This window comes from Siniperca chuatsi, linkage group LG3, assembly GCF_020085105.1.
Source record: "Siniperca chuatsi isolate FFG_IHB_CAS linkage group LG3, ASM2008510v1, whole genome shotgun sequence".
NCBI lineage: Eukaryota > Metazoa > Chordata > Actinopteri > Centrarchiformes > Sinipercidae > Siniperca > Siniperca chuatsi.
Window position 1 is genome coordinate 5,278,792 of NC_058044.1, and position 18,130 is coordinate 5,296,921.

Below are 18,130 nucleotides of genomic sequence, written 5' to 3' on the forward strand. Positions count from 1 at the left end.
GAATAGGTCAGAATAAATTTTATGATCAGGCAAGGGCAAAGAGCTGCGTTAACATGAGGCATTCCAGCGGTGGAGAGACCTCAGAGAGTTGAAAGGCTTGAAGATGGATGCGGAGGTTGCTCTGTTTCTGTTTGACAGGTGGGTTGCTATGTTTCGCAGAACCACAGAACTTCTGAAGGAGCACTGTAGGGAGGGGTATATTTGTTTGGCTGAGTTAAAAAATCAACAATATTTCCCCAGAATCACTTACCCTACCTTTTAATTATTGATAATAGAATACTGTTGCATCCTGATAGGCTAATGGTTAAGGTGCACACCACATAACTGCAACATCCCCAGTTCAAATGAGGACCTTAGTTGCATGTCATATACCCCTCTCTCTCCCTTCCTTTCTTGTCTGTCTCTATACTGTCCCATATCCAATATTCTGTAGGTGAAATCCCCCCCCCCCAAAAAAAAAAAAAAATAATAGAAAAGTATCAGAGTAGTTTTAACATTTACATGGGTATGAAAAAGCAGAACTTCCAGCCAGGAACTCATTTCCCTTACATTTACACAAATATTTTATGCCAAGGTCTTTGACACATAAATCCTCAACCTCTGTTGATCTCACTTCAGATTTGTTCTGAAGTTCAAATTTGACGTTGTAAACAACCAGGAAAAAAAGCATCTACAAGCTAACGTAGAATGCCAGTTGGGTAATGATGGGATATAAACATCCAAAGCAATTATATAATCTGGAAAATAGTTAAATTTCCCTAACAACCTCCTTTCAGCTCAATCCTGTTAGATTCTATTTGCAATTATCTGGCTAACAGCATCGACTGAATGCCTTAAATGTAAAAAGTATTAATCCACGTCAGTTTTCTATAACATCTTTATTTAAAAGGATTTACAACACAAACTGGCAGCACTTAATTTAAATGGCATCTTTTTTACCCTACCTTTCTATAAACATACACACAAAATGTGTCCCTTCAAAAAAATAAAATAAAAAATGACCCAGTCTTAAAAAGAAAAAGTTGAAAGGAAAAAAGGGGATCATATTCTGGGAGCTCATTATGTTTGTGACTGTCATAAAATGGGTAATTCAGTGACCCAAACGAATCCCAGACCAGTATTAAATCATAGTATGTATATGAAAGGGGAGATTGAGGCTCCTGAAGAAGAAAAAAGACCCTCAAACTGTGACAACCATTAACACTACATCCCAATACAAACTCAAAACTGGGAAGAGGACCATTAAACAACTTCATAAAACCAGTGGAAAAAATTTGTAGCAAAAAAAATCTTGTAATTGTCTGTTGCAGTAAAATGTGGCAACTCGATTACGTTGAAGCTTAGAATCTGACCGCAAAACAGATCTTTTTTTTTTAGTTAAATGTTCTTACTTGGCTTTTGACATTTAAGGTGTGAAACGCCACTTGAGTTTTTGCATTAAAGTAGTAAAAATAGTGGATGAATAATTTTTGTGCATGAGGCTATCAACTTCTAGATTTTTGGTGGTCAGACTGCATGAAATTGGAAGAAAGGTGTGCTTATGCCTGCTTGGAGTAAGATATTTCCCAGCAAACTAAGTAGGTGACTTCACAAGGACTTGTACCAGGTTAACACATGACAAAGCCACTTTGACACTTGACATTTCTTTGGGGCAGAAAGCAACGGCATTTCAGATCTCTTCTCTCTTGGCTGCATAAACTGGATCTAGTAAAACTGCAAAATTGGCTTAAAAAGGATTCAACTTAGGCCATATGAGATAAAATGGATAAGAGACTGTTGCTGCATGTTGTTACATGACAGGTGATGACTGGTGAACAGTGCAATATAGTGGTCACAAGTCCAAGATAGGAAAATAACCTTTCTGTCAACTGCCAACAAAATTCACCAAACCATGGTACTGCTACACCAGTAAAGCAAATCTTGAGACAGTGATTTCCAGAGGACAATTTTAACTACCACCCAACAGAATGGGTAAACCGACATTACATTTGCTTTAGATTCTGCTCATCATGAATGCACTTAAGGATGGCATCAATTCCCTTTCAGTTCAATCAATTCACAATGTGAATTCAAACTGCCAGTCTCAATGACTAGCTTTGTAAAAGAAAAATACTGTTTTTCAACTACTGAACACAGTCTACTTCCTCAAATGACTGATGTGACAGTAAGTGGACTCCAAATCCTGATGCCATCCGAAAAAGGTGCGTTAATGAAAGTTAGGTAGATGTGAACACAAGAGGATGTAGAATGAGGAAAAAGAAGATGAGCAACGGAAAAAAGTAGATTGAGGAGGGTGGAGAAAGTTTAGGCAGGAAAAGTGACTGATGCTTCTGCTGGCTCAGAAAAAAAAAAGTTAATGCTATAAAAGAAGTTCTGATGAACTAAAAACAGGTGTTTGTAGTTCATCAAAAGTCCCCCAAAATGTTTGTATTAAAATAGAAAAAGTTATATAATCTATAACTGCAAAAAAAGTCAAACAAAAAAAAAAATCAATATAATCTTCAGCAGCCCACAAGTTATTACACCAATAAAGCTTTAAATTGACTTAATGTGGAAAATAATTCACTCACTTATGATTCAAAATTGTTGAATTATTATTTTATATTAAACATTTTTAAACATGAAACATGTGCAGTCAGTCTTTGCAACCAACAGATGGCCATGCAGTCACTTTCCCTCCCTGTAAAGGAGATAAGGAGAGCTGAAGAGAAATGAAAGGTTGTGCTTTTAGGCTGTGCCTGCTGCTCCTGCAGGCACTGCTGTAGAGATTGTAGCAGCGTTCAGGCCTTTCCCTCGATGTCTCTGACCACCTCTCCTGCGTCCTCCACCTCCTGACTTGAGCTGCAGACAGACAGGAACACCACAGTGAGCCAGCTGTTACATAAAATCAGATTAGAAAAAAACTGAACACCAGGTAAAACTGGTTGGTCCACAACAGTTCAGATATTAAGATGCAGTCTGAGAAACAGGAATGCTTTTCTCACTTGTGCATTAAACTTAAACGTTTAAGACGGTAAAGACAAGGTTCAAGTTTTTCCTAGGGGAAGAAATAAAATAAAAAAAGGTAAATCAGAAAAGCTCACGGTTTCCTCCAGGAAATGTTTAGTGGAGGTGGAAAGAATTTCCTCGTTCATTAAATATACTGCTTTTTTCTGTGTGATGTAGCACCTTGTTTTTTTTTTCTGAAGGTATTGTTATATTTAATAAAATAATTTCATTTGACATTAGCAGGTGTGGTCTCCATTTCAGGTCGGGTGGCTCACCTCGACTATAACACACTGCAGAAACCCCTGCAATTGCACAGGTAGTTTTAATATGGCAACTCGAAAAAAAATGTCTAAAAATTCGAATTATGTCTAATTTCAGTACTTCAAAACCTTTTAAAAACCTCATACTTTCAAAAACATGTTAAAATTTTAATTATTTAATTCCATGAACACGGAGAACCATAAATTAGTTAAAAATAAAAAGATTTTACGTTAAAATACTGTGAGTAATATCCACAATCAGGGAAAAAGGAGAAAAATAAAACACAAGCTATTCATTTCTCTTTTAAAAGGCAAGTCCCTCAACTGTTACTTTCAGGTGTTACTCTGTGAAACTGAATATAAACAAGACTCAACTGAAAAGGAGTTTGCATGCTCAGAAAATATTGTATTATAAAGTTTAAAAAGTGAAGAAACCAACAACATCCAAGCTTAAGAAGACAAGGACCTCGGCATGACTCCCAGAGTCTGCAGAAACTTCTTTACCTTGTTTTCTTTGTTCCCATCTTTACATTCTTTACATAGAGCCTCCTCCTCTGCCACTGTCTGACGCAGCATGCCAAGACAGGGAGACAGGGAGGGAGGGAAAGTAAGAGAAATGGTGGCAGAAAAGTAAAGTGTTAAAGTTTAAGGAAAGAGCATGAAGGGCAGAAGAAGCAGAGAGGAGGGTTGAGTATCAGATGGGAAATGAGGAGGTGAGTAAATGAGAAAGAATGATGAGGGGGACAGGTGTAACCGTGCGGGGAGATGAAAGCAGGCCATTATGGGCAGGGTAAGAAGGCAAATGAAAGGAGATGTGGGGGGAAAAAAGAATAAACATGGGAGGAAGAAAAATCACATAATTGAGGGATGAAACACAACAGGTAAGAGAGGGGACAGTGAAACTGAATGAATTAACTGTCATATTTAAAGAGTCAAAAGCAGGAAGAGAAGGAAACAAGTAGCATTTTAATGGTGACTTGAACATTCAGCTTCAAAAACAGTTCAGTTTGTTAAAAAAAATTTCCAAATTACAGCATTACTAAATTGTTCTGAATATAATCTTGCCTTTATTAATAAGATGTTATTTAATATGATAAGTTACATAAAGAATATGGGCCTTATGACAGGAGAACATGTAGCTTTTTCAATCAATTAATAATTTTTTAGGGCAACTCAAATGTAAATTTCTTTAGGAGTCAATGATACTATCCTGAATCAAGGGTAATTGTCCTGCATTATGTAAGGGTATTGGCTGTTGTTTTTAAAAACAATTTATTGGATTGGAAAAAGCAACACAAAATGATCAAAAGATTGACAAGTTCTAGACTGGGTATTAATCTTTTTTGGTGCAATAATCCTTAAAAACTGTGATGCATGAGGCCAACTCTGCCTATGAATTTAACTTAGCACTGTTTACATCAAATACTTACTATTACAACACTGGATACATAAACATGTTCTAACCAGGAAATATCTCACTTGTTTTCCTTAAAACTTATTTACACATTATAAATATTCACTGAGCATGGATTTACTCACTGGTAGCTGTGCTGTGTTAGGGCTAGGCGGCCGTGCTGTTGATCCAGTCTCCTCATTGGCTGCTGTGCCCTCTTTAAAAGTCTTCTTACTGGCCTGCATCTTGGCCTGCTGGGCCTTAGCTGCCTGGGTGTTCACTGATTGAAGAAGCTGAAATCACACGCACAGTCAGTGACAGTTAACCTGCATTAATCAGTGTTTTTAATATTAACACTCAAATATCTGTCATGTAAAGGGGTCACTTATAGTGCTGAGTTCCCACATCTACACTGAAATACAGAAGTTACCATAAGCTCCAATACCTTTGTGATGGTGCCCACAGCTTTGGTGCGTCCTTCCCTGAACACCAGTTTCTGGTCACAGTGCAGGTACTCAGGAGTCTTAATGAAGCGGAAGTGGACAGTGGCCTTGTCCCCTGTCCGCAGACAGTCTTTGTTCATGTTCAGGATGGTGGCTGTCTGCCTGATGCTACCACAGTGGACTGGTGTGATAAAGAGAGAGAGTGTGACCCAGTTACTCTTAGTAGGAATGTTTCAGGGTGACCATATAGTTTTTGAATAAAGCATAACTGCACCCAAAATGTACTAAAGATTAGATCAGTCAAACCAAAGACATATAGAAGCTAAATAAACAGGTGCATATCAGTGTTGAGGGGATTTGACTGTGTTGCCACTAACCCATGGCCTGGTATCTCGGGGATATCGTGGTGGGGTGGTGTAGCACCAAAATCTCAGCCTCAAACTCCCAGGTGGCCTGTGGCATCAACTTTGGGGAAACCATCACCATGCCTTTCCTTATAGACGAACGTTTGATCTGAGACATGGGAGAGAACGTACGCAAAAGAAACAGCAGGAACAGAAGTGAAAAATGAAGTTGGGGAGCGTGATGAAGCCAAACCAGAATAAGAGACAGAACACTACCTAAACCCACACGTTGGGATTTGCATGCATTATAAAACTGATTATAAAGTTAAGAAACTAATTCAAATGCATACCACATCCAAAAGTTTCCGAATAATTATCCTTTTCAGAAAATTTTAAAAACTTAACTTTGTGTCACAATGTCTATATGCTGTTTTTGCAAAAGGTAAAAAGCATTGAAAATATTCTATGATGGTAGTAATTCAGCCAAATTGTTCTCCCACAAACCTTTTTGAGTGCAAAGGATGCTGTCTGTCCACCACGAACCTCTCTGACAGGCATCCTCTTGCGGTGAATGGATTTAACGGCGATGGGGATGAAGGTGCCCAGCGGGTCTGGGCCTAAGAGCAGCGTGTCGTTGAGTCTTATCATTCCACGTAACGTAGTCCCTGAAACTACTGTGCCCACACCCTGCCAAGAGAAGATCAACAATGGATCATGATGAATCACTGCTCTTCTTCCCCTGGTTGCTGTGTTCATCTATAGAGACAGTCTTCATCAGTCTCCATTAGTGTGAAGCCTTGAGTGTATAGTTCTCTACAAATCATGTCTGTGCATTGAGGATTTTCTACTTAAGAGTGTAAATGTAAACAGTTCAAGCTGGGAAACCTCACACCTTATCATGAATTTTCACACAATGCCCAGAATCTTCTTTTCATATTCAGAAAGAAGTACTCTATGTACTCTATTTTCACCACTATGTCAACTGTCACTGCTTTCACTCAAGCGGCATATAAAGAAAAACATGTTTAAACCTTTAATACAGTGAAATATGTTGTGGAAGTGCACAGAACGTGCATGTTTTTATGTTCTGCTCTGCTGTTAAAAGCAGTGACAGCCTAGCTGTGCAAATCAAAATACTGTCTCTTATGTTACTGCATTCACATTCACATTTTTGACAGTGAAAACAGATTCAGTTCAGTGTTTTGCTTAAAGACATTTTCACGTCACACTGCTGTTGCGGGTTACTACCGATGCAAAAGCCAGTGTGTCTCTCAGCAGCAGTGACTCTCAAACTGCTGTTGTCTCCCCTCAGGGCTTGACTTTAACATTTGGACCACTGTCAACTTCTTCTGTTTGATCAAGCTGCCCCTGTTGGCAACCACCTTCATGTGTTGACAAGAAAAGTGAGGAACCAAAAAGAAAAGAGTGACTGAGCTAAAGGAAAAATAAATTCAACATCTCTTGAGTGCAAAGCTGAATGTGTGTTTTATTTTGTACCGGTACTGAGTATGTGTCGTCTATTTGGAACTCAGCAGGCTCATCGTTGCTGAAGTTGGTCCTAGAAGAGAGGAGGTTGAGGAACATCTTCAGCAGGTCCATGTTCTCCCCCGTCACATTTGAGATTTGAAAAATGGGACACATCCTGCAGAGATGGAGGGAGTCAGAAAAATGACCCTCCAACACAGTAATTATAGGACAAAAACACAGTACCAGTACCGAAATTACAACTTGGGACATAAGCCCAAGTGTCAACAAGCATCTGCGCTGCTTGGGCTTAAGTGTCCTTGAGCAAGACTTTAAAAAAGGAGCCGTGTGTAGGATTTAGTGGCATCTAGTGGTGAAATTGCAGTTTGTAACAATTTGAATACTACTCGCCTCACCCTCCCCTTCCAAGTGTGTAGGAGAAACTATGGTGGCAGCGAAAAACACGAAAGGCCCTATCTAGAGCCAGCGTTTGGTTTGTCTGTTCTGTACAGTAGAAACATGGCGCTGCAACATTGTGGCCTCTGTGGAAGAGGACCCGCTCCCTCTGAAAATATAAACGGCTTATTCTAAGGTCATGAAAACACGATTCTTATTTTAAGGTAATTATACACCAGTGAAAACGTACTTATGAATATTATATTCTATTTCTGCCAATAGATCCTCCTAAATGTTACACACTGGTCCTTTAAGCCCTACTAGCCTCAGGGATGCTGTTGTTTAGCCAACAGTGACATCTACGGGAAGTAAATCTCACTGTATTTCGCAGTATACCAGAATTTTTAAATCTGGTGTCTGTGGCAACATTCCCGCCTGGCCTGTGCTTTCAGAGGAAGAATTTCTGTCAAAAAAGAAAGCAATCGACAGCGAGGACAAACACGGATAACCAATAGTGTTTCCTCGTTGGAGAGTGCTGAAAGAAGAGAAGGGACTGAGGGCAGACACGGATGTCGCATTACTGCTCTTGGACAGGTTGGTATTAAATAACAGATTATTGTCTTGATTATTGAACTGTAGAAATTTCTCTGTATTTTTGTAACTATTTCTGAACATGAGCCTGGGGCGAGCTCACCTATTGGCATACATCATAAGCACGCGTCAATAAGCATGTGTAATTACTCTCACTGCCAGAAGGGGTAGATACTGCAGGTTTAAGACAAGATGTATTGACTAAATTGAAGATGCAAGAGGAAAGATGTTTAAGTAGAAATGCACCTGTCTTATGAGCCTAAAATACAAACTGAAGCTGCAATACTAAGTATTCTTGTTGTGCCATAATTACAATGCTAAGGAGTCACTATTTGCTCAAACTAATTTGGAAATCTTTGAAAATCTTCTACGTGCAATGAATTTCATTTATAAAACAATAAATCTTTCTTCATAACAGTAGTGTAGAAACAGTAAACAAAGTTTACTATGTTACCACATACATTCCCACATTTTGCTGTACTGAAGTCTTTATTCTGAAGGCTTATTTCAGTACTCATTATCCACAGAAATGCTGTGCTTCAGCCATTTGTAAAATGCAAATGAAAAATGATCTGAAAAAGTGAAAATCTTTTTTTTTTTTGTGGATAATGTGTCGCGTGTGTGGAATTTGTCACAGGATTTTTTAACATTAGCTGTACCACATGTTCAAATTGAGTTTGGAAGAACTGGTTTCAATGACTATGCTCCTCACAAATGGAATGAGTTACTAAAAACATTGAAACTAAAACCTCTCATTTCACTTGATGACTTCAGTCAAGTATTTGCAACTCCACTTATAACTGCTAATATACTAATGTAATTTGTGTGAGTGAATTTTTTGTGTCTGTCCATACTTAAACTGTTTATGTTTATTCTTGTGCATTAGTCTCTCTTGAAAAAGAGGTAATGATTTCAACAAGACAACCCGTGTTCAAGGATTAAATAAAAAACAATTCTTTGTTGCTGTCTGTCACATTATCTTCCTTCCTTCCTATTTGTTTCTCAGTCTGACTGTTATTTCTCTCCATCTTTGGATTTCTGTCTTCACATCCCTCTGCCCCCCTCGTAATGGCTCTTACCTCTCAGAGCTGAAGTTGGAGGCTGTGACGATGACATCATCCTTGTTCTGGACCAACACGGGGATTTTCCTGCAGCCTGGTGACTTTAATAACCTCTGTAATAATTTTAGCGTCTCTGCAGATACACACACAAAGACAAATCCGCAAAAAATACATCCCATGAGTAATTCTCAAAACAAAATAAAACAGCTGTCACAACGTCTAGGAATGCGCTACAAAACTGAACAGACTGCAAAAATATTGAACATTAACATGCTTCACAAGGAGATGGATATAAGGAGAACATACTTTACAATAAGGACACTGGAAAAGGGCAGTCCTTCATTAGAGATAGCCCTTTATTTCTAACTTCCCTATTAAGTATATTTAATCATATTTTAGTAAGAAGACTCCCGTTTTCTAAACTGCTCCCATTTTACCTGAACATCATTAAGCACAGCCAAGTAGTGTATAGAAGGAATTAGTGCCTATATAAACTGTTTTTAACAACAGAATGGTAATTATGGTATGGCTGTGTTGTAGTCTTCATGTAACTATTGCTGTGGGAACATAAATTATGCTGAATTTACCATGCAGGACATTATTCTCACTGAAATCTGACTTCTTAAGGTCCTTTCAGACACAACGCGTCAACAGCACCACTGCGCTCTGAAACCCATTATTTCCAATGGCTTGCGCTGCGCCACAACGGCTTTTCGTTGCACCACACAGCATGCCACTCTTTTGCTTGCGCCACGAGCACAAATCGCGTTGTGTCTGAAAGGGTCTTTAGTGTTTTTGCAGTCTGAACATTTGGGAACTTCCGCAATAGCTTATCTTACTTTGTCAGATGTTGGGCGGAGATGTGATGCTAGTTATTAAAAATATACTGCTCTGCAATTATACAGCTTCTTTTGGAAGCATAATAGTAGCATGTCTCTTTACCTTGCAGGATGTTGGCTGGACACATGTCTATCTTAGTAACCACTACAAACACTGGCACATTTAGGGCCAGTGCCAGACCCAGATGTTCTTTGGTCATGCCAACAATGCCAGCGTTACTGCCAACCTGAGACAAGAGAGAGAAGGAAAGGGAAATACAAGAGGGTTGTCTTTACGAAATTTGAAAAATAATTGAAAATTAACAAACAACCAAGGACTAAGCAACAAGGCAAGCACACACACACACACACACTTTCCCAACACTCTCCCCTCTCTCACCATGAGCATGCAGAAATCAGGTAGGTGTCCTGTCATGCCGAAGACAGTGGTCTTGAGGTACTTCTCATGGCCAGCCAGGTCAATGAAGGTGATGACCTTTGAGGATTTCTCACAGATCTTGGTCCAGTCGAGGCCGCCACCGTGGCTATCTGGCTTATTCACCACCTAAAGGAGAAGATGATGGAAGATGACTTGACACAGTATGTGAGAGAAATGAAAACCAGAGTAGAATAAAACTCCAAAAGAGAGACAAAATTATTCAGAGTGCCCAACAAAATTTCAAAAAACTTAAATTTCTTTAATTTCTTACCACAGTACTGGAATTTAAACTGAATGGAAAATGTATTTGAAGTTCCCCTTTCCCTTTCACACCACAAGCATCTCTGTACTGTACAATTGTGATCAATGTGAGAGTTTGAGGAATCAACAAAGCTAGCTTAAGTAGTAATAACATTAAATACGATTTTGCAGTCAAAACATTGCCTCTCTCTGTTTTTGATATATATAGTTTTTAGTCCAAAAATCTTCAAAATAAAAGCATTAGAGAACTGGGATAGGTGATAACACTTTTTTTCATTTTGCACTTGCCATGCCCATCCATTGCTCATACATTGATTCCTGAGCAATGGCAGAAGCTCACCTGTCCCTCCTGGTCAAAACCCAGGATATCATTGCCCACACTGCTGGTCCTGCCACTCTCCATTTCGTGTTTGTGTCTAAAGAGCTTCTGGCGAGCGAAGCCTCTGCCATTGTCCAGCTCACCGTGGGTCAAAACCCCCAGCAGAGTGCTCTTCCCCGCATCCACATTCCCTACCACCGCCACTCTGGAGACAAGATGAAGGAGAATATGGAGAGTGAGAATGACAGGTATCAGTACAGAGAAATATATGTTGTTATATTAGTGGTATAGTGAAGTAGGTACACATTCTCTCCCTGTCTGTAAATGCTTTAATTGAGCCTGTACCTTTTTTGTTGTCTGTTATTGTGTTTTACTACTGACTTTGTTCCTGTTCTTGTATTTGCGTTATTTTATTCCAACAAGGTTTTGCTGCAAATTAACATGTATCCTCAGCACAACCTACTCAGTATAAATACAGGTTAAATTAAATAAAAATCAAAGAATAACTAGCATCTCTCAAAATCCAATTCCACATCAACATAACTGACAACAGACTAAAGAAGTTATGCAGTGATAACGCTTATGCAAATACTGTAATTACTGAACTCATTTTCAATCACATACTGTATATATTATGGTTATTGACAATATGTTGCGGAAGAAAATACTTAGACAAAGGACAGACAGACTACCGGACTTAGTTTTACATTGGAAAACATCTGAGCGGTTTCTAAACAGGTGCAGAAGTGTGGCCCAGTACATCCACATTCATTTAGGGTTTAAGTGCCATGCTCATGGGCACTTTAACAGAAGCTAATGTACAGTGGTTCACAAGGGCAAACACACTGCAACTTGAGAAAACACATGCAAATAGACATAACACAAGCAAATGAAAAAACATCTTCATAAATTTGACAACACATGCGCAGCATTTAGAAAACACGCTGCGAATACACAAACGTGCTGCAAAAACACACAACACAGCCAAATACAGAAATGCGCTGCAAAATCACACAACAAAACTAAATCACAAACACGCTACAAAAGACACAAAACGACAGCGTAAGTGTTTCCAGAGGACACTAAAAAGTGCTGAACACGGCTTGGACACGCCTATTGTCAAGTTTGTTGCCACGGTTTGAGACTCATAGTTATTGAAGTCGGGTCTGTGTATGATCCATTCGTGTTTATGTTGTTGGTTTCTGACTTCTACTACTGCTCTACTCTGAGCAGTAGTAGAAGTGACCACTGCATGTGCCTCGCAAGATTTTGCAGAGTGAAAAAGTGGAATTCTATCAGTAATTTTAATGATTTGTGAGGATTAACCTTTACTATCGACTTGTAGCCTGCATGATAATTATATAGGCATTATTAGACCAGAAATATCCCAAGGTATAGGCTACAGAAGGCCAAGTATTGTAATGATGAAGAGATAACCTCAGCTTCGATGTTAATTAAAAACAGTATCAATTTTTTTGGGAGGGGGGGATTTGACAGACTGTGTTTTGGAAAGACATCCTCAGATTATCTTACAGGTTTTAAATCACTAATGAAGCTGCTTTGATGACTGTTGTCACAACATGCCACTGTACAACCTGAGCATGTCAAATCAAGGAGCTTAATTGTCACATCATGGTGCCTCACAGGATAACTGTCTAAACTCCCATACTTAAAAACTTATGTGAGGATGAAAAATTTCACCCGTGGGTTTAATGCAGAAAACCTTGCAGACTGTAGGAAACGCTATTTATGTGCACCGGGTCACTCCAACGTTCATAATAGGCTACAATCCATCTGTCATCACTGATGAACCTGGTATTATCTGTAAAAAAAAAAAAAACAGTAGTTTTCCAACATGTTTTTCAAATTCCTTCAATCTACCTTAATTTTCAGTTTTAAAAATGCTTTACAAACGTTTTGTTTGAATCTGCGTGCTCCCGCCAGGTAAGTGCACGCTGCAGATCAGACTGCGCATGCGCAAAGTAGAGAAACAGTACAAAACAAAATAACAGAAAAACAATGAATAGATGATACGGGCCCGACTTCATGAGTCACAAACCGTTTTAGTGTCCTCGGGAAATACTTCCATTGTCGTTTTGTGTTTGCAGCGCGTTTCTGAATTTGGTTGTGTTGTGTGTTTTTGCAGCGTGTTTCTGTCTTTGCAGCTTATTTTCTAAATGCTGCACATGTGTTGTCAAATTAATGATGTTTTCTTAATTTGCTTGTATTTTGTCTATTTGCATGTGTTTTCTTAAGTTTCAGTGCGTTTGCCCTTGTCAGCCACTGTACTAATGGGGTAAACAAAATATTACTTATTAATTGTCCCTTGAACCTTTTCTCTTAATTTTACCTGACTTCCAGGAAATCCTGCTCGCCCACACACCGGCGGATGAGGTAGTCCTGAATCTTTCCGCCACTGTCTGTCCTCTCCCTCAGCCAGATCAGGTCAGCCTCAATCTGTTCACACAGCGACCGCACCGTGGCTATCGACGCCTCCATGTCCTTCTCATCCAGACCATAGTCACCTCCATCTAAGGGGGTAAAGGAGGAGGAGGGCAAAAGAAGGAACAAGAGAGGATGAAAAGATAGTTACTCTGATGCAGGATCGAGAGTGAGTAATGTAACATTACACATCTGTTTGTAATAGGTTATCTGTCATATCATTCTATAGAGATTATGGTTGAAGTAGCTCACTGCTGCTTCAATATAAATCACCACAAACACCCTACCACTGGCTGGCCACAAAGTCTAATAATACTAGACTGAGAAACAGAAACAACCAGTCAGCGTCAGTAGGCCAGTCAGCTAGCTGCTCTCCCAGCCTGTCAGACAGACATCAACTGGTGAACTAGTGAAAGTCCCTGTGCTGAGCAGGGAAAAACGACAGCCTTTCATGCATGCACTTTGACCCCCCCAACAGGCCACATGGGTCACACATGTTGCTGTAACAGGCAAAAAATAACTCTGGTTGTCAACAAAAGCGCTTGTGTTTGTGTGGGGGGCGGAGGGTTTGAGAATGAAAACTAAATAGCAAACAAATGGGGTCAGCTGCCTGGGAGGACACACCACAGCTGACAGAAGTGATGGCTCTGTTACTACACACCATAGACTGTATATAAAGATGGACGACATGACAGCTCCCCAAAAGTGAAGCCAAAACATCTTGATGGCCGCCTGGTGGCTGGCTGGCAGCTGCCGCATCCGGGATATTTTGGCTTCATTTTTGTACAGTGGAAGGAAGTGGAGACGCGTCGTCCATCTTTATATACAGTCTAAAAAACTACTTTCCCCAACTACTTATACAGATGTAAAACAATATATTCCAATTACTGAAATTGGTCAATGTGTAAATACTATGTTCTTTTTGAGCAGCAAGCTACATTATCCATATCTCCCAGAGTCAGCTGAGAGTGGAAAATACACTCCAGTCTTTCACAACATGCTAGTGAATTTTTCATTGGTTTTCCCTTGCTTTTGATTTTAGGGTTCAATTCTAAAAACCAATCTAGCTGCTAAAATGTTAAAAGTCTTTGGTGCCATCTATGGGATATGTTCACCACACACACCAGATGACTAAAAAGATTACTTTCCTGGCCAAACTAAACTCAAACCATGTGAGTTTAAATCAGATAGTCACATTTATCTTTCAAAATTTTAGCTAATTTGTAGTCAACAAAATCTAATTTTCCTCTATAAAATACAAAAAATGTTTTATTGTTTAATCAACTCATTATTTCAGCTTGTCTTTTATATATCTCAGCGCAATTTTGTAAAGTGGTTGATAAGTATATTTTTTCACCATTGTCATTACTGAAATGAAAACTGCTTCGTGATTTATTATATTTTTCGACATTGATTGCGATTATTTGTAACTGTAGAGGCACTAATAGCTAACGTACATGTAGGGAAAGCATAGAGGCCAGTGCAGCATCCGTAAGGGTCTAATCAGAGCTGAGAGCAGAGGAAGAGGTTGTTCTAGGACAACACACTTTACTGTTGAATCTTCTGAAACTACCAATGGAAACCTTTAGCTTTGACCTACTCGTCGTGACACATGCACTTCCCTCCTTCTCACTGGATGGAAGAAAATATACTTACGATGTCTATAAATGTGTCAGTTCATTGCTCCACACATACAGCACATACCTTGCAGAACATAACTTTCTGAATCCCTACACTCCTCAAGTGAGTATACACTCGATTTGTTTTGAATGTTGTGTTCAGCTTTATGCGGACAATACGGTAATACACACATCTAAAACTAATTTATTAGAGATTGACTCAGCTTTGCAGTCTTGCAATTAAAAAATTACTACTCAATAAAACTTAATCACACACTATGATTTTTGATACTCTCCAAAGCATTAAATCCAAATCTAAAGCTTATTCATATGCTATTGCCTGTCTTGATGGTACGACACTGCAAAGAGTTGAAGACACCAAATACCTGGGCCTATGGCTTGACGCTGAACTTTCATTAAATCTATTGTGAAGAAAATTAACCTCAGTATTGGTGTTCTCTGCCAATCCAGAAGCACGTGTTACAACTCATCTTACCAATATTAGATTATGTTGATGTTGTAAATCAGGCTGCATCCAAAACTAATCTTCTTCCTCTCAATATAGTTTGTAATAGACTATACAGATTTGTTCTTGGCTGTCCTTTCATAATTCATCATTGTACAAAGTATGAAACTCTTAATTTTCCCTCTCCCATCATAAGAAGACAGCAACATTGGCTGCAGTTTATTTTTAACTGTATACATTTCAATTACCCTCACTATTTAAAACAGTTTATGGTACATTTATCCTCTAATTATTAATTGAGACACTCTAAACTGCTTCTTTTCTGTTCCTACAGTCTCTAAGTCAATAGCTAAGAAAGTGTTTATGTTTAAAGCTCCCTCTAATTCTACCTACCTGTAAATATTTGATCCTTATCTTTCCACTTTCCAAAAATGCTTCTTATGATCTTTGATCTTCTTATTATAGGATCAATTGTACATGTCCATAATAACACCTCTATAATTATGTAACTTTATTACTTAATACTATCAATGGCATTAATACTTTTCTATAATCTATGAATGAATGATCCATTTTCAAGTCTTAGTATTTGATATTTATTGTTTTGTTTTTTTGTCACATTTGGTATCTTTTATCTTGTTATTTTAGTTTTTTGTTAAATGTCTTGTCTAATTGTGCTTATATTGTTTAATTTGCTTTGAGGACCCCCTTAAAAACGAGATGGTACATCTCAAGGGGTTATTCCTAATAAAGAAATTCCAGCATAGAACCACCAAGAATCACTTCAAACCAAACTTGTAATGTTGATTTGCACTGCCTGCTACTTCCTTCAAGATTTTCAAGATTACAAAAGTTGTATTTGTCACACGCTCACTTAATATAACAAATCATATTCTTTGATAGATCAAGGTGCAAGGCAACACCTTAGCTGATATTCTATTGAATTATATGCTGATCGGTGGACCAAGTGTATGCTCAACTGAAGACTTCATTTTTATGTTGCTCAAAAGTTAGTTACCCTTACCTGAGCCCATCCCAACCACATAGATTGTCTCTCCACAGCCCTCGTCTATCCTCTCCCTTAGATGCCGTAGTAATGAATCATACTGTTCCCCTGTTGGACTCACTAGGACCAGCTGAAAAGCGAGAGACAGAGGAAGAGACAGCAGAGAAAGACTCAGAAAGGTCAAACAAGAGCAAACAGAGTCAAACAAGTCTTTCATGAGTGTCTTGATGTCACAACTTCAACAAGTAATCACAAATAGTAGCTTTTATTGAACGACTATGTGCTCTGCAAATCAGTCAATAATTGTTTTGTCAATTATGTCTGAATTGCTCCTGAAAAGTTTGCACATACAGTAGATATACCCCATGGAACCTGCCAACTGGATGCAGTTACATACGAAGTGCAACATACGTGTCACTTTCTGGTGTTTAGCACAGCCAGCACAAAATGCGCTGTGTGCAGCTTGCATGCAACAAGAATTTTGTAATGTTAGTGCACAGCATTCGTTTACCGAATCAAAACAAAAAGCTGCTTAGCTGGAACATCTTAAACCTTAACGTTACTAGGTGCAATTTAAAGCGAGGCCTACCTTGCTGCTTAAGTCTAAATGATCCGCGGACTCGCCGTTTGTACCCTCGCCGTCTTCAAAGCCCTCTCCGCTGGATGGATCGTCGGTACATCCCCGGTCCGGTGCAAACATACAAGCGGGCACTATGGACTCTGCTGTTGGTATTGCACCCGGGCATATCGCTGGTTCTGTCGCCGTTAACGACGCCATTTCTAGAAAGCGAAACAATGCAAACACAGCAAAATAAATTAAGTAACTTATCTCCTTTGCTTTGCTCCACTAGCTAACCTTTAGCCATTAGCAAAGACAGAAAGTTAAGATTGATTATCACAGCTAGCTAGCTAATGCTAACCAAACATCGAACTTGCTGTTATAATATGTAACACTCTTAAAATGGAAAGACTAATGAATTGTCATAGCCGTAAAATGTCAACTACATTTTTTAACTTTTGGAAATCTAAATTGTTAATGAAGCAGAATTTGATAATTAAATCTCATATGAAATGAAGGCATACCAGAAGTTGCTAACTAGCTGACAAGCTAACTTTGTTGTTTATTCGGGTTATCTTCGGTTTCTGGGCACTGACTGTATGGCACGCCCATCACAAAATGGGGGCAGGGGATTGGCTACAGTGCTAAAAGTCACGCCCACTGTGATGAAGTACAACATACATCAGCGTGTTGCTCGGGTGAAACCGTGAAACCCTGACCTACTTTAAGACGCAAGCACGGTGCACCCACTAGTCTCAAACACAATCACACAAACACACCCACACACTTAGCATGACATAATAATACTAAAGAAATTTAAAATGAGCATTTGCCTAGAAAACATGTAGGTATGGCCAACAAATAAACATCAATAAATTAATTTGTTCTCTGCCAAGTGAAAGTCTTACAAGATGTATGCTGATGTGTCAGGGTTTTACAAAAATGTTGTTTATTGGGTGTTTTTTCCCCCTTTCTTCTTTCTGTTATCCTGTTCCAGTTTGTTCGTATAGAATTATTTGTGAAGCACGTTATAATAATTATGCATGTGCATAATCAACATACATGTCTAATATGGACAAGCTTCGCAATTATGACAATAAAAATATTAACGTTTTTTAAAATGCCTATACCTAATGTGCAAAATACTTCATTTTCTGTATGCTGAATATTAGGCATCTCAAAGGCTTGTTAACGTAAATATGATGCCTATTTGCAAACCTAAATTCTATATTCATGTATCTGCTAATTAATGGCATACATG

General features: G+C 38.8%; 1 protein-coding gene across 2 annotated transcripts; it reads right to left on the minus strand.

Annotated features, from left to right (window-relative positions):
• Window positions 1-859: 859 nt before the first annotated feature.
• Window positions 860-17,552, minus strand: gtpbp1l (GTP binding protein 1, like). 2 transcript variants are annotated; one of them, XM_044186436.1, is made up of 15 exons: window positions 17,394-17,552; window positions 16,900-17,090; window positions 16,329-16,440; window positions 13,128-13,308; window positions 10,799-10,982; window positions 10,159-10,323; window positions 9,883-10,006; window positions 8,959-9,073; window positions 6,926-7,070; window positions 5,933-6,115; window positions 5,462-5,597; window positions 5,087-5,265; window positions 4,788-4,934; window positions 3,753-3,812; window positions 860-2,841 (listed from the first exon to the last, which is right to left on the minus strand). In XM_044186436.1, the coding sequence occupies exons 2-15, from the start codon at window positions 17,086-17,088 to the stop codon at window positions 2,728-2,730; spliced, it is 2,034 nt and encodes a 677-aa protein (XP_044042371.1). In that variant the 5' UTR covers window positions 17,089-17,090; window positions 17,394-17,552; the 3' UTR covers window positions 860-2,727. The 2 variants fall into 2 exon arrangements, with proteins under 2 accessions (XP_044042371.1, XP_044042382.1); XM_044186447.1 differs by lacking the exon at window positions 3,753-3,812.
• Between the last annotated feature and the right edge of the window lie 578 nt (window positions 17,553-18,130).